General features: G+C 40.4%; 1 protein-coding gene across 3 annotated transcripts in view; it reads right to left on the minus strand.

Moving 5' to 3' along the window:
- Positions 1-4,012: 4,012 nt before the first annotated feature.
- Positions 4,013-17,648, minus strand: part of stil (STIL centriolar assembly protein) — a 47,901-nt gene continuing 34,265 nt past the window's right edge. For all 3 annotated transcript variants that reach the window (XM_060830438.1, XM_060830436.1, XM_060830437.1), the window contains exons 14-17: positions 14,723-14,954; positions 13,561-13,771; positions 12,388-12,629; positions 4,013-5,786 (exon numbers count right to left, since the gene is read on the minus strand). In XM_060830438.1, the coding sequence (XP_060686421.1) occupies positions 5,009-5,786; positions 12,388-12,629; positions 13,561-13,771; positions 14,723-14,954 (1,463 nt within the window). In that variant the 3' untranslated portion in view covers positions 4,013-5,008. The remainder of the gene's footprint in view (positions 5,787-12,387; positions 12,630-13,560; positions 13,772-14,722; positions 14,955-17,648) is intronic.

Raw genomic sequence — 17,648 nt, forward strand, 5'->3', positions numbered from 1 at the left:
TATGGAGAATCGGGGGCATAGTTGAGTATGGTAGGCATTACAAAAGAGAAAGTGCGAGAAAGTGCTAGAAAAGCTAAAAGTTCTAGAATTCTGAGGAGGTGGCTGAGGAAATAGCAGAGGCGTTTGGTTGTGATCTTTCAAAAGTCACTAGAGTCAGGGATTGTCTCAGATTGGGGGAGAAAAACAAAAAAAAAATCACTGTTGTAACCCCCTTGTTCAAAAAACGATCAAGACAAAAAGAAAATTATAGGCCGATTAGCCTAACCTCTGTTGTTGGCAAGATTCTAGAATCCATTGTTAAAGATGAGATTTCTAATTTCTTGCAAGTGCAGGGTCGGATTAGAACAAGTCAACATAGATTTAGTAAGGGAAGATCGTGCCTGACAAACCTGTTCAAATTCTATGAAGGGGTAACAAGTAGGTTAATCCAGGGAAACCCAGAGGATGTTATCTAGACTTCCAAAAGGCCTTTGATAAGGTGCCTCACGGGAGGCTGCCAAGTAAGGTGAAGGCCCATGGCATTCAAGGTGAGCTACTGGCATGGATTGAGGATTGCCTTCGATCAGACTGCCGGAGTTGGGATAAAAGATTCTTTTTTGGATGGCAGACAGTGACAAGTGGTGCCCCACAGGGTTCAGTGTTGGGGCCACAGCTGTTCACTTTATAATGATTTGGATGAAGGGACTGGGGCATTCTGGCAAAGTGTGCCAATGATATGAATTTAGGTGGACAGATAGGTAGTACTGAGGAGGTGAAGAGGCTGCAGAAAGATTTACAGTTCAGGAGAATGGTCCAGGAAATGGCTGATGAAATCCATATTAACAAATGTGAGGTCTTGCACTTTGGGGAAAAAAAAATACAGGCATGGATTATTTTCTAAACTGTAAGAAAATTCATAAAGCCAAAAAGTACAAAAGGGATCTGGGAGAGCTAGTCCAGAATTCTCTAAAGGTTAACTTGCAGGTTGAGTCCGTGATTAAGAAATCAAATGTTGTCATTTATCTTAAGAGGTTTGGAATATAAAAGCAGTGATGTGCTTCTGAGACTTTATAAAGCTCTAGCTAGGCCACATTTAGAATACTGTGTACAAGTTTTGGCCCCACACCTCAGGAAGGTCATACAGGCACTGAAGCATGTCCAGTGGAGATTTGCATAAATGATCCCTGGAATAGTAGACCTAACATATGATGAACAGCTGAGGGCCCTGGCCCCAAAGATCTAATAGAAACTCACAAGGTAGTGCATTGCTTAGAAAAGGTGGGAAGTTGTTTCCGTTAGGCGGGGAGACTAGGACCGTGGGCATAGCCTTAGAATTAGAGGGAGTCAATTTGGAATTGAAGTGAGGAGACATTTCTTCAGCCAGAGAATGGTGGGTCTGCGAAATTCATTGTTATGGAGGCCGGAACATTAAATGCCTTCAAGACAGAGATTGATAATTCCTTTCGAGATCAAGAATTTAATGGTTACAGGGAGAGTGCAGATAAGTGGAGTTGAAATGCCGATCAGGAGGAAAAAGTGAGGACTGCAGATGCTGGAGATCAGAGCTAAAAATGTGTTGCTGGAAAAGCGCAGCAGGTCAGGCAGCATCCAAGGAACAGGAGATTCTTGCTGGAAAAGCACAAGAATCTCCTGTTCCTTGGATGCTGCCTGACCTGCTGCGCTTTTCTAGCGACACATTTTCAGCTTTGAAATGCCGATCAGCCATGAATAATTGGCAAAGTAAACTTCATGGGCCGAATGGCCTTACTGCCACTTCTAGGTCTTATAGACTAATAAACTGGCAGGGAGATTTGCTAGAGCTGCTCAGGAAGATTTAAACTAGTAAGCTGGAGGGTTAGGACCTAGGAAGATAGTGAGCAAAGAGATCAATCTGAGACTTGTACAGTTGGGAAAAGGAACAAGTCAAAAGTCAGGGGAGGCAGGAACAAAGCAGAGAACGGAGGAAGGACTAATAAATTGAACTGCATTTATTTCAATGCAAGAGACCTGACAGGGAAGGCAGATGAAGGGAGAAAATAGGGCCCCTCAAAGATCGGCAAGGCAGCCCATGTGTGAAACTGCAGGAGATGGGAGACACACTAAATGAGTATTTTGCATTAGTATTTACTGTGGAGAAGGACATGGAAGATATAAAATGAGGAAATAGATGGTGACATCTGAAAAAAAAAATGTCCATATTGTAGAGGTGGTGGTGCTGGCTGTCTTAAAACACATGAAAGTGGATAAACCCCCAGGACTTGATTGGGTTACCCTAAAACAACGCAGGAAGCCAGGGAAGTGATAGCTGGGCCCCTTCCTGAGACATTTGTATCAGCGATGGTCATAGGTGGGGTGTTGAAACACTGGAGGTTGGCTAACACGGTACCACTACTTTAGAAAAGTGGTAAGGAAAAGTCAGGGAACTATGGACCAGTGGGGCAAGTTGTTGGAGAGGATACTGAGGGATAGGACTTGCATGCATCTGGAAAAACAAGGACTGATTAGAGATAGTCCACATGGCTTTGTCAGAGGGAAATCATGTCTCACAAACTTGAAGTTTTTAAAAAAGTAGTATCAAAAGGATTGATGAGGGAACAGCGATGAACGTGATCTATACAGACTTCAGTTAAGGCTTTGAGAAGGTTCCTCATGGTAAACTGGTGAGCAAGGTTGGATCTCATGGAATACAGACAGAACTAGCCATTTGGATACAGAACTGGCTCAAAAAGGTAGAAGACAGAGGGTGGTGGTGGAGGGTTGTTTTTCAGACTGGAGGCCTGTGACCAGTGGAGTGCCACAAGGATCGGTGGTGGGTCCATTACTTTTCATCATTTATATAAGTGAATCGGATGTGAACATAGGAGGTACAGTTAGTAAGTTTGCAGATGGCACCAAAATTGGAGATGTAACAGCGAAGATGGTTATCTCAGAGTACAAAGGGATCTTGATCAGATGGGCTGGGAAGTGGCAGATGGAGGTTAATTTAAATAACAGTCCATTACTAGAGGGTGAAGGTTTAGGGTGAAGGGTGATATATTTGAAAGGGACCTAAAGGGCAACTTTTTTCACGCAGAGGGTGGTGTATGTATGGAATGAGCTGCCAGAGGAAGTGGTGCAGGCTGGTACAACAACATTTAAAAAGGCATTTGGATGGGTATATAAATAGGAAGGGTTAGAGGGATATGGGCAAAAGGCTGAAAAATGGGACTAGATTAATTTAGGATACCTGGTCGGCATGGATGAGTTGGACTGAAGAGTCTGTTTCCATGCTGCACATCTCTGACTTTTCTTTGTACGACTAAAACTCAATATGTAGGAGCAAATTACTACAGATGCTGTAATATGTACTGAAAACAACAATTGCTGCGATCACAGCAGGTCAGACAGCATCCACGGAGAGGGAGCACCTGGATGGGTTATTCTTTGGAGGGTCGGCGTGGACTAGTTGGGTCGAAGGGCCTGTTTCCACACTGTAGGGAATCTAATCTAATGTTTTGAGTCTAGATGACTCTTCAGAGCTGAAGTGAATTGTGGAAGGCTTAGCATTTATGCTGTAGTTTTGGGGTGGGGAGGGGTGAGAGAGACTGATGGCATAGGGTGCAAGTGGAGAAAAGATGTTGAGTTCAGATAATGATTGGAACGTGAGAATGGCAAAACAATGGTGGGCCCTTTCTCAACCAGCATCTTCCACCACTAGCCCTATACCCCTCTTCCCCCAAAACTACAGCTTGCTCTCTCCCCATGGATGCTGGAGATCACAGCAGGTGAGACACTATTTAAAGTAAAACTTAATATGCCTTTTAAATTAGTGAGCCACATTTCACATCATGCTTAAAGACAGCTATTCGGCTAGTCAAACGTGAACAGTGTAATTACAAACAAGATATTAGGAAATATGATAGGTTAGATGGTGAAGAAACACTACATGTAGAAATTATCCAATGTTTTATTTATAAATTGTCCACAAAATCTAGTGATTGAACAAAGTAACTTGTAGAAGTCACAGAAAGGTAAGAATTGATCCAATGGCTGTATGACAAACTGACCAAAAGCACAAATTTCAGATTGAAACATTGATAAACACCTTCCACAGTAATGTAAAAAAATACACATGAACATCCCTAAATTTCTGTAAACTTTAGCTACAAAGGTTTAGCCAAAACCATTAAGAATTCATTCACTGGCACTTTCGATTGAGTGGAGGGGAGCACAAGTACTTAGGAAAAATTGGATAGTCAAAGCCATAGCTTTCTTTAATAATGACATTTGTGTTAGCATCAAGTTTTCAACTCCCCTACCAAGTCAAAATTTTAATCCACCTGAAAGGTGTTGCATTTATAACAGATTAGAGATACCTTCTCACTATGGTGTAGTTTGTCTTGCATTAGCAATCATTCATGATCTTTCACATTAGTTTTGTATATAACAAATCATTAGTTTTCAATCCAGTAATAATGCAAAATAAATTGTTAAATACAGGCAAAATTTTATGAAATTTTGGAGGCATAAGGGAGACTACTTCGTTCTCATTTTGTTCTCTACTGGTCTCAATGTAGAACAAAAATGCTTATTAGAACACGAAATTAGAATTACCCACTGAGGAAACTAACTTCAAGTATGAACTCCAGGTCTCCATATTTATTGTTGTAGTTGATAGTTCACTTGACACTGACCACAACCAGTATGAAACTACACAACTATATTTATCCACTGATTATAATCCAGAGACAGTTATACTACACAAGTTTCTACTAAGTGTAAAAACCCCATAAATTATATAAACAAATCATTGTATGAGCAGAATAGAATATTTACAATGGATTTTCCACTATACTGTAGTTGACAGTTGATAAATGTAATTTTACATTAGCAATCCTTTATAGATGTTGAATATTTAACTGACCTATGTTATAATACATTAAATTTGTGATCTTGACCATTTTTGGTATGAAAAAATGGTGTCTACAAAATAGTTGTTTCTTGGGAAGTGTCTTGGTTTTTCCAATTGGAGTTACATCAATCCAGTTAGTTAGAAGAGTTTGGGTAGTTGTCGGAGCCGATTTACATCCAGAATGTTGCCCACTGCATCACTGCTTTTTGTAGACTTGTGTGTTTCTAAGACAGTTGGTCTTAATTTCTTGGAAAAGTCTGAAATTCTTTCAATTCCATTTTCTTTTTCAGGGTTTTTGGTGTAACTGATTTCTTTGGCAAACTTATTCGTTTTAGGTTTTGGATTATTTTGAATCTGCTGACAATGACAGTCCTGTGTATCCACATTCTGTGGTTTTGTGGGAGAAACTTCATTAGTAATGTTTCTTAGAATGTTCCCATCTGCCTTTGAGAAAGACTCCAGTGTACAACAGTTTTTAAGCTGGGCTTCAACCACTTTTTCAGAACTTGTTTTTTTAGCAGAAGGAATTTCTGAATCAGATTTTATAGGCCGTATGGCAGAATCTGACAAAACATCCTCCTCTTCACTGCTATATGTTTCTTCTACGAGTCCATACCTCCTCATGTATTTGCGTGTGGCAAATGACATGTTATTGGGTGAAATTAAGCTCAGGCCAACCATGCTTCTGTCTGTGTTCATTTCCAGTAAGTTATTTAGGGATGGTGATTCACAGTTACCACTACGTCTGAGAGATATCTGGGAGAGCTGAGCATCATTCAGGTACTTCAGAGCAATAGCATTGGCCTCCATGCTAAGGTCAACACCAGCATTTCCAAGGTCACCTGCACCAACGTTGACAAAGGACGTATAGTTCAACCTTGGGATAACTGCTTCAGGGTTTATGCGAGCCAATGTGCTGAAAACAAGAAAATCATATTACAAATGCAAACATGCATATTATAAAAGTTTTTGTCTGGCACTACCATGCACATCAGCTAGAAATACGTTAGGGATGTGATTTTTTTTTGTATCATTGGAACAAGGCAGCAGATCACCATGATCTACTCAATGTTAAGAAGGGATAGTAATGCTTAGCCAACATCCACATTATGAATTAATAAAATAACATCAAAAGTTTTTACTAATCATTATGTAAGCAAATACAAAATCTATTTCTCACCACCACCATTTCACAAACTTAATCTATTAATGAAGGAATGCTCAGTAGAAAAGACTCCCTATCTTTTGATAGTCAACCTGAATGTCAGCACTTAACATTCAGCACTCTCATTCATAACTCAGGCTAAGTTCACAAGAGTGCTGAGGTTTAAACATTCAAAGAAAAACAATCCACAGACTAGAAAGCTATCAGCAAAACAACCAGGAAATGTTTTTTTTTAAAAATCATCAAGGATAATAACATTTATTGAAGTTTACTAAACCAGGATCAATGTAAATTGAAGGGAAAACTCTTCCAATGACTAAAGTCATTGTTAATATAGCAAGGTTTTCCTGGGATCGGAGGAAATCACTGAATTTTTTTTAAAAAATGGCACAGGCATTCAGATGTGAACGTTACTACCAAATTACTTTCAGAATGGAGTTGGGCAGACAAGGACAGGACAGCAGTTTCCCCCTCTAAAAAGGATGTTAGTGAGCCAGATGGACTTGATGGCCATTGTCAGACAGACAGTTTCATAATTATCATTAGACTCAAAACAACAGCACTTCTTAAAAAAAAGACAAAGGAAGCACATGTTGAGGTCAGTGCAGGAGAGAGTGACATTGCTAACTGACAGAGTTAGCAGTTACTGCCTTTTCTGTTGAATTCATGCACCACTAGATATCAGAGTGCATCTGGGAAAATTAAAACAGTAAAATTCACAACTGATCTTGGAGGAACCTGTTGGGAGAGGTCACAGCATAGAAGCAGATAAGCGGATTTTAAGAGTGACCTTAAAATAAGTCTGCAATAGTGAGTAGAGTGGGTTCTATGTTAATCATTAATTTAACCTGGAGCAGTGTTTTGTAGAGGAATAAGACAGTGCTATTTGAGTCTGTAGATTGAAAGAAGCAAAAATGGCCCTTAGTAGAGTGTTATGCTCTTCTTGTCGGATGTGTGTGTTTAAGGAACGTTTACAGGTTACTGAGGATTATATCTGTAACAAATGCCGTTGGTTCCAAATCCTATCGGATTGAATGGATCAGTTGGAGGGGCAGTTAGAGGCAATGAGGAATATACAAGAGCAAGGGGATGAGATGGATGGCCGTTACAGACGGGCTGGGGGTGGGGGTGTGAGTGTGTTTCGGATACAGTTACACAGAAGGGTTAACTCCTGGAAAGATAGAGGGGTAGCAGGTAGTGCAGGAGTCTTCTGTGGCTATCCCCATTTCAAACACGTATGCTGTTTTAGAAAATGCAGGGGGTGATAATGCTACGTTCTCCTAAGAATCAAACAGCCAAGTTTCTGGCATGGAGACTGGCTCTAATGTAATGAGAGGTACGTCGGGATCCAAGCGATCGATTGTGTTAGGGGACTCTCTAGTCTGAGGTACAGACATCTCTGTGGCCAACAGCGAAAAATCAGAATGGTGTGTTGATCCTGGCACCAGGGAAGCAAAGATGTTTCAGGGAGGGTGCAAAATGTTCAAGGCTGAGAGAAGCCAGTAGGAGGTCATTGGTTCCCATGTGTACAATGACATAGGAAGGGAAAAGGTTAAGACTCTGAAGGTAGATTACAGAGTTAGGCAGTAATTTAAAAAGGAGGTCCTCGAGAGTAGTAATATCTGGATTACTCCAGGTGCTACGAGCTAGTGAGGGCAGGAATAGGAAGATAGGGTAGATGAATGCATGGCTGAGGAGCTGGTGTGTGGGAGAAGGATTCACATTTTGGATCATTGGGATCTCTTTTGGAGTAGAAGTGACCTGTACAAGGAGGACAGATTACACCTAAATTGGAAGGGGACTAATACATTGGCAGGGAGATTTGCTAGAGCTGCTCAGGAGGATTTAAACTAGTAAGTTGAGGGGGGGGACCCAGGGAGACAGTGAAGAAAGAGATCAATCCGAGACTGGTACAGTTGAGAACAGAAGAGAATCCAACAGTCAGGGCAGGCAGTGACAAGGTAGGACTAATAAATTAAACTGTATTTATTTCAATGCAAGGGGCCTAACGGGGAAGGCAGATGAACTCAGGGCATGGTTAGGAAGATTGGGATATCATAGCAATTACAGAAACATGGCTCAGGGGTGAACAGGACTGGCAGCTTAATGTTCCAGGATACAAATGCTATAGGAAGAAGAGAATGTGAGGCGAGAGGAGGGTTGTGGCGTTTTTGATGAAGGATAGCATTACAGTTGTACTGAAGGAGGATATTCCAGCAAATACATCCAGGGAAGTTATTTGGGTGGAGCTGAAAAATAACAAAGGGATGATCACCTTATTGGAATTGTATTATAGACCTCTTAATAGTCAGAGGGAAATTGAGAAACAAAGTGTGTAAGGAGATTCACTTACCTGTAAGAATAATAGGGTGGTTATGGTAGGGGAATTTACCTTTCCAAACAGACTGGGACTGCCACAGTGTTAAGGGCTTAGATGGAGAGGAATTTGTTAAGTGTGTACAAGAACATTTTCTGATTCAGTATGTGGTTGCATCTCCTAGAGAAGGTGAAAAACTTGCCCTACTTGAAATAAGGCAGGGCAGGTGATTGAGGTGTCAGTAGGGAAGCACAATTCTATTAGTTTTAAAATAGAGATGGAAAAGGATAGTCCAGATCTAAAAGTTGAAGTTGAAGTTCAAAATTGGAGGAAGGCTTGTATTAGGCAAGAACTTTCAAAAGCTGATTAGGGCACATGTTCGCAGGTTAAAAAAAAAAGGGACAGCTGGAAAATGGGAAGCCTTCCGAAATGAGACAAGGAGAGTCCAGAGAAAGTATGTTCCTGTTAGGGTGAAAGGAAAGGCTGGTAGATATAGGGAATGCTGGATGACTAAAGAAATTGAGGGTTTGGCTAAGAAAAAGAAGGAAACACATGCCAGGTATAAACAGGATAGATCGAGTGAATCCTTAGAGTATAAAGGCAGTAGGAGTATACCTAAGAGGGAAATCAGGAAGGCAAAAAGGGGACATGAGGTAGCTTTGGTAAATAGAATTAAAAGGAGAATCCAAAGGGTTTTTACAAATACATTAAGGACAGAAGGGTAACTAGGGAGAATAGGGCCCGAAAGTGTGTTGTTGGAAAGGCGCAGCAGGTTAGGCAGCATCCAAGGAGCAGGAGAATTGACGTTTTTGGCATGAGCCCTTCTTCAGGAATGAGGAGAGTGTGCCAAGCAGGCTAAGATGAAAGGTAAGGAGGAGGGACTTCGGGGAGGTGCATTGGAAATGGATAGGTGGAAGGAGGTTAAGGTGAGGATGATAGGCCGGAGTGGGGGGTGGGGGCGGAGAGGTCAGGAAGAAGATTGCAGGTTAGGAAGATGGTGCTGAGTTCGAGAGTTGGGACTGAGACAAGGTGGGGGGAGGGGAAATGAGGAAAATGGAGAAATCGGAGTTCATCTCTTGTAGTTGGAGGGTTCCTAGGCGGAAGATGAGGCACTCTTCCTCCAGCCATCGTGTCGCTATGGTCTGGCGATGGAGGAGTCCAAGGACCTGCATGTCCTTGGAGGAGTGGGAGGGGGAGTTGAAGTGTTGAGCCATGGGGTGGTTGGGTTGGTTGATCCTGAAGGGCTCATGCCCGAAACATCGATTTTCCTGCTCCTTGGATGCTGCCTAACCTGCTGCGCCTTTCCAGCAACACATTTTCAGCTCTGATCTCCAGCATCTGCAGTCCTCACTTTCTCCTAGAGAATAGGGCCCCTCAAGGAACAGCAAGGTGGCCATTGTGTGGAGCCACAAGAGATGGGTCAGATATTAAACAAGTTTTGCATCAGTATTTACTGTGGAAAAGGACATCGAAGAGATTGAATGGAGGGAAATAGATGGCGACATCTTGAAAAATGTCCATATTACAGAGGAGTAAGTGCTGGATGTCTTGGAACACAAAAAAGGACCTGATCAGGTGTACCCTACAACTCTGTGGGAAGCTAAAGAAGTGATTGCTGGGCCTCTTGCTGAGATATTTGTATCATCAGTAGTCACACGTGAGGTGCTGGAAGACTGGAGATTGGCTAACGTGGTGCCACTGTTTAAAAAGTGTGCTAAGGACAAGCCAGGGAACTATAGACCAGTGAGCCTGAAGTCAGTGGTGGGCAAGTTGTTGGAGGGAATCCTGAGGGACAGGATGGGCGACACGGTGGCTCAGTGGTTAGCACTGCTGCCTCACAGCACCAGGGACCTGGGTTCAATTCCCGCCTCAAACGACTGACTGTGTGGAATTTGCATATTTTCCCCGGTTTCCTCCCACAGTCCAAAAATTGTGCAGGTTAGGTGAATTGGCCATGCTAAATTGCCCATAGTGTTAGGTGTAGGGGAATGGGTCTGGGTGGGTGGAGGGTCGGTATGGACTTGTTGGGCTGAACGGCCTGTTTCCACACTAAGTAATCTAATCTAGTTGGAAAGGCAAGTACTAATTAGGGATAGTCAACATGGCTTTGCGCATGGGAAATCATGTCTCAGAAACTTGATTGAGTTTTTTGAAGAAATAACAAAAAGGATTGATGAGGGCAGAGCGGTAAATGTGATCTATATGGACTTCAGTAAGGCATTCGATAAAGTTCCCTATGGGAGACTGGTGAGCAAGGTTAGACAAAGGGTGGTAGTGGAAGGTTGTTTTTCAGACTTGAGGATTGAGTAGTGGAGTGCCACGAGAATCAGAGCTGGGACCACTACTTTTCACCATTTATATAAATGGTTTGGATGTGAGCATAAGGAGTATGGTTAGTATGTTTGCTGATGACACCAAAATTGGAGGTGTAGTGGACAGCAAAGGTTATCGCAGGTTACAACAGGATCCTGATCAGATGGGCCAATGGGCTAAGTGGCAGATGGAGTTTAATTCAGATAAATGCAAGGTGCTGCATTTTGAAAAAGCAAATCTTAGCAGCACTTATACACTTAATGGCAAAGGTCCTAGGGCGTGTTGCTGAATAAAGGAGGCCTTGGAGAGCAGGTTCATAGCTCCTTGAAAGTGGAGTCGCAGGTAGATAGGATAATGAAGGCGGCGTTTGATATGCTATCCTTTATTGGTCAGAGTATTGAGTACAGGAGTTGGGAGGTCATATTGCAACTGTACAAGGCCACTGTTGGAATACTGCATGCAAATTCTGGTCTCCTTCCTATCGGAAAGATGTTGTGAAACTTGAAAAGGTTCAGAAAAGATTTACAAGGATATTGCCAGGGTTGGAGGATTTGAGCAATAGGGAGAAGTTGAAAAGTCTCGGGCTGTTTTCCCTGGAGTGTCGGAGGCTGAGAGGTAACCTTATAGAGGTTTGTAAAATCATGAGGGGCATGGATAGGATAAATAGACAAAATCTTTTCCCTGGGGTGGGGGAGTCCAGAACTAGAGGGCATCGGTTTAGGGTATGAGGTGAAAAATATAAAAAGGGACCTAAGGGGCACCTTTTTCACTCAGAGGGCGGTCGGTGTATGAAATGAGCTGCCAGAGGAAGTGGTGGAGGCTCGTACAATTGCAACATTTAAAAGTGCATCTGGATGGGTGTATGAGTAGGAAGGGTTTGGAGAAATATGGGCCAGGTGCTGGCAGGTGGGACTACATTGGGTTGGGATATCTGGTCAGCAAGGACAAGTTGGACTGAAGGGTCTGTTTCCGTGCTGTACATCTCTCTGACTTTTGGACTAATTCCACTTTTTCTAAATACAGAATTCACATCCCATCAACTTTCATAGTGGGATTCAAACCTGATGTCCAGAACATTACTTAGGTCTGTGGAATAAACGTCAATGATAACATCACTAGGCCTTCATCTGCCTTAGAGTGGTGAGTGCAGCAGAGATTCTCATTTTCAGCCTATATAGTCTGATATCAGGTTGTACACAATGTTCTTTACTGCTTATCACAATATGGAATTCATCACATGACAAAACATATCAGTCTTCAACAGGGATCTGACATTCGTCAGACATTGACTTTGGAGCCACAGAAGCACAAAAAATGTCCAATTCCAGCTAGAAAAAGCCCAGTGACCTTTAACTGCATCACCAATTAACAAAAATGCAAAACATTAGCCTTTTAAACAACTGCATTTCAAGTGAATGGGCTTTTCCTTCATTGACGTGCTCAGCTTCTCTGATGGCTTTAAGTTTCAGCAATTATCTATTAAAAAATAGAAACATGACGGAAACATTCAGCAGATGTGGTAGCATTTATGGGGAGAAGAAGTTAATGTTGAATGCAATTGGACTCTTCTTTATAAGATATCAGACTTAAAGTTAACTTTCTCTCTCCACAGACCTGAATCTCTCCAACATTTTGTTTATTTCAGATTTTCAGCATCTGCATATCTTAAGCATCAGTATCATATTCTAAGCATAGATGCCTTAACTGTTACATTAATGGTACCTTGCATTTTCAACTTTGCTCTTGGTCATGCTTGTACAGTCAAGATCAAATTTCACTCCCATTTTCTTCAGCTGTTTCACAGTTGCACTCAACACATCATTATCTTCCTTTTGAAAGGCCTGGGGTTCAGATTGTTTGTTCAGAGTCTCAGTGTTCTGCACCGAGACTTCTGATTCAGCATCTTTATTTTCTGCTTCACTTTGTTTTTCAGAAGATGATTCCAATAGTTGGTTTACCTGGCCCTTACAGAAAATAAACATTAAATGTATTCAAACTTGGCTCGTGTTTGTATTTTTACATATTGAATGCACATTTGTGGTGATCTTTACACTAATTGAGCTACAATTGTTAAAATATCATCTGCATGGTAAACAACAGGAAAAACAATTGCTAAAATAATAACTCAAACTAACATAAATGAATTATCATATTACCATAAAAATATCCTCTGCAAAAAAAAATTCTCTCAGGCCATCACTTGTCTAATAGGCAGATTTTAAAGTTTGAAACAGGCCTATTTTCAAAAATTATTTGGTCTGTATAATGTCATGCAAGCAAAATTAAACTTGATCCTAAATATCTTCAGATTGTCAAAACAAAATCAAGCACAATGCCTCTGTACCACATTTAAGGATTTTGCTTAGCATGTGATCACAACCACCCCGCACCTGAGGGAATCAGAGAACATCCAGGTGGCAAATCTAAACTAGCAATAAGTCAGTGAGCAAAAGATGTGACCACGCAGAATAAAATGTGCAGATCCAAAGTCTGCAGAATGAACCTTCATCTACACTGACTGAAACATCCCAGGCTCAAACAACAGATAAAAGGTGCTACATGGTTTCAAATTTCACTTAATACTGAGGAAAGGCAATATAAAAGGAAGGGATAAAAAAAAACAAAATCAGGTTTTCCATTTCTGACAGATTAACATGATATTGAAAGTACTTGCAGTTATTGGGAAAAAAGAAATGAATAACTGTCGGACAAACACTAAGAGCACACAAATATTAGATACTGGTGAATATTTACATATGTTACTAGCATTTTTAGATTTTCAAATATTGGTGAACAAGGAAAAAAGGGAGAAAAGGAAAAAAGGGAAAGATGTCCATACATTTCACTTACAAAATTATCCTGAGGCAAATGAAATCTTAATAACAGAACGCTCACCATTAAGTTTTGGTAAAATCTTCTCTCATCTTGTAATGGAGAGCTATTGTGCGATTCTGTGATAAGATCATACTTTTCTGTTTTGCTATTATTCACATGTGGTACTTCTGTTGGGCTATTTTTCAGACAGGTACTTGCACTCTCCCCAAGCACTGGGCTCTGAAAATCAACATGAAGATCCCAGCTGCTTTTTGTACCTTCAGGTGTACAGCTAAATAACCAAAATTAGAAGTTGTAAGCCCATGCAATAGAAAGATTTAAAATGTATGTAAAATATAAATAGAAACAAGCAAGAACAATTTAAGAGCTCAAAGTGACAGAAGATAAAACTGAAATTGGAAATAGAGAAACTCTGGTTTCTAACAGATTTCAAAATTGTTCTAGGACAAAAATTGACAATGTTCACAAAGCTACATAATATACAAGCAGTTAGTTTCATTAAAATAGTTGCACAATACAGAATTTTTTTTTAAAGATTAGATTACCTACTGTGTGGAAACAGGCCCTTCGGCCCAACAAGACCACACTGACCTGCCAAAATGCAACCCACCCATACTCCTACGCTTACCCTTTCACCTAACACTATGGGCAATTTAGCATGGCCAATTCACCTAACCTGCACATCTTTGGACTGTGGGAGGAAACCAGAGCACCCAGAGGAAACCCACGCAGACACGGGGAGAATGTGCAAACTCCACACAGTCAGATGCCGGAGGTGGGAATTGAACCCAGGTCTCTGGCACTGTGAGGCAGCAATGCTAACCACTGTGCCACCATGCCGCCCATGCAGATGCATATCAATGACCATAAGCTTAAAATTACCCTTGCTCCATTCACAAATGCCCCATCCTCTAACCTAACCCGATGTCTCTTCTCTCACCACGTCACCATTTACCACGACAATTTACAGTGAAACAAATCAAGGCAATCCCTCATTACTGTTGCTTTAAAGTCTTTGTACCTTTGATGTTCTCAGCTTAACTGGAGATCTATTCCAAAGTCCAGGTCATTTTTGGTGCAGTTTTAGTTCAATTGCAGCTTTAAATATAAAAATTAAATGGACATGCACACAAACTTTACATTGCTTAGTTTTTCCTGATACAAAATGCTTTGCTATGCTTGAAAACTTCTTAAATAATTCTCTAATTTATTACAGTCTTACCTTTGAACACTAATAGCTTGATCTGATGTATCTGTTGTATTCTGATTGTTCTCCACAAAGTTGTGTATGTCCACTTCATTCATTGAAGATACAACACTGGTGTGGCCGGTATTGTCAGTTTTAACAGAGACCCCCATTTCTTCATTGGATAATTCAGAGTCATTCAATTCGAGATTCTGTACAGTTTGATGTGCCTCATGTTCCTCAGATGGAACCAAGAACAAACTAGCACCTAAGAAAGAAACTGCAACTAAGTAATATAGTACAGGATTATCCTCCTTTCAACTGCAAATGTGTTGCTGGTCAAAGCACAGCAGGTTAGGCAGCATCTCAGGAATAGAGAATGCTACAGGAGCCATTAAAGATCGGAATTACTAGACTAAGCAGACATGGAGTGGATTTAACAGTACTTTTCATGAGCAATTAAGCATATTCTAAGTGTCAGGTGACTTTGCATACTGCATTTGAAACTTTGGATCTTCAGATTAGAATACATAGAGAAGCAGACAATACAACAGCCTTCAGTGCTACTATTCAACCATGCTCAGCATTAAGGTCACACTAGTATCACACTGGAAATGCAACATGCCATCATTTCAGATAGCATTTGTCGGTCAAAAGCTACTACTATAGATACAAAACCTGCAGAAATAGTGTGCATTGTATGGTTTGTACAGAGGGTACCAGTGCATTAACTAGTTAATTGTAGAGACTGCCAACCTCTACACTGAAATATACTGGAGAACTGTTGCAATTACCAGATTACTGGTGCAAATATGTTCTACCAGGAATGCACCTTAGAATAGATTAGATAACAGGTAAAACCACAATAGCAAAATACTTTATTGCAGTACCAGTAAATTATACCATGTCAAAAACAGAAAATAAGTGAAATTTTAAAAATATAGAACTGTTGAAGTTGTGTGGGTTTCTTTGAATAAAAGATTATGCTGGTTAAAAAGGGAAATATTCACTTAAAGTCAACCAGATGACCTGAAAAACTTTATGAAATGGTTGGATGAGTTGCACAGTTTTGGCTAGAAGAAGAAACCTCCAGGGTCACCCAAACCAAGAAAATTTAGTACTGGGATTAGAATTTATCCAAATAAGAAACGAAAAAGACAGCAGGCCATCAGAAGTGGAGAATTATTGTGGATTGATTCCCGGAGCATAAAACGTGTCCATGTAAGGAACACCAAAACATAATCATGACAAGGATTTTTAGTGACATTTAAAAATTAAAAAGGGAGGGAAAATATTTTTAATGTCCTAAAAGTAAAGAATGAAAGCTATTTTCAAAAATAGCTTTAATCAATATTATTTTTAGTTTCTCATTTCCAAACTAGTGAAACTTAATTTTAGAACTTAATTGCATATGATTCCTCCAGTCCAACACTGAAAACACTTTTCTTAAATATCATTAGTCTTTCTCGCAATCATAATATATAATCTTGTTGAATTAAAGTGCACTTCCGGATCCTTGTGGAATAGCAGCTAGAACTGCCTTCGGCGGGTCGGTGTGGACTTGTTGGGCCGAAGGGCCTGTTTCCACACTGTAAATCTAATCTAATCTAATCTAATCTAAACTGTATGTACCAAGCTACTGGGTATTTTCGAAACATTTGGGCACACAAAGGAGTATTTAGTAACATGGAGATATGAAGTCACATGTTTTAATAGTGAAGGACCACTCATTTCAATTGATAGATCGACAGTTTACAAATATGACAGTACATAAAACTTCACAGACTTAAAGTAACAGACTATTTAAACCTGAACCTTTATATCTAAGTAGGCAAAGCTGTCAGAAGGAACTTCCCAAAGGCACAGAAACTTGGGTCTTTCGTTTTATCATAAGTGACATTGCTCTCACTTTAGAACCTTTCTTACATAAACAGTAATTATAAACAACCGTTTAATTTGTAGTTTTCACTAAAGTATTTGTTTACCCTCACCTGGCCAAACTGACAATCTTTCCTTCTTTAAATCTCCAGCTCTGGCGATAAGAATATGAATTTTTACTCATCAAAAGCTGACTAACCTCCTATAGTTATTGTGCTACTCCTCTGCTATTCACAATTTTCATGAAAAACTTGCCTTCTCTCCCCTCCTCCATTACAGGATGTGAATTTAGCTACAAAAATAGGTAGGAACTTTATCTTGTGAAAAACACATAAGGAGCTTACAGATAGGAGTGGTAAGTTGACTAAGTGTGCAGAAATCTGACAGATGGACTAGAATGCAACCGAAATGTGAAGTTTCCATTTTGGCATAAAATAAAAGAGTAGAGTACTACTCAGAATTCTGCACTGGTTCTGTCCTAAGGTACAGACAGATGTAGGTATTCGAGTGCAAGTGTCACAAAAAAGTGACTATGCCAATACTCTTAGTGATTATAATGATGAATGGAATGCTGCCCTTTATTCTAAGGAAAATTGAACAAAAGAGGATGTTATGCTTCAGTTACACAGGGCATTGGTGAGGTCACATTTTAGATATTGTGCACAGAGTCTTGGCCCTCTTACTTAAAGGAAGTACGTCCAATGCATTGGACAGAGTTGAAAGGAGGTTTATAAATTGATACCTGGAAAGAGCAGCTGGTCCAAGAGGAAAACTTTGGATAGACCAGGCTGGTTTCCACTCAAGTTTAGAAAAGCAAAGGGTGGCTTTCTTGAAATAAAAAATCTTGAATAGTCTTGCTAAGGTGGTAAGCAGAAATGATGTTTCTTCTCATGGGTGGGTTCAGAACTAGATGGCAATGCTTAAAAAATTATAAGTTGCCCTTTAAGGACAGAGAAGTTTGCTCCTCTCCCAAGAGCGCTCACCACAAGGAACCCATTACCATTGGTAGAGTTTCTTAGATGCTATCACATTGTTTGGAAGATGGAAATTTTCACACTATTGCTTCTAAAAATTATGTTTATGT

Source organism: Hemiscyllium ocellatum, chromosome 9 (assembly GCF_020745735.1).
Source record: "Hemiscyllium ocellatum isolate sHemOce1 chromosome 9, sHemOce1.pat.X.cur, whole genome shotgun sequence".
NCBI lineage: Eukaryota > Metazoa > Chordata > Chondrichthyes > Orectolobiformes > Hemiscylliidae > Hemiscyllium > Hemiscyllium ocellatum.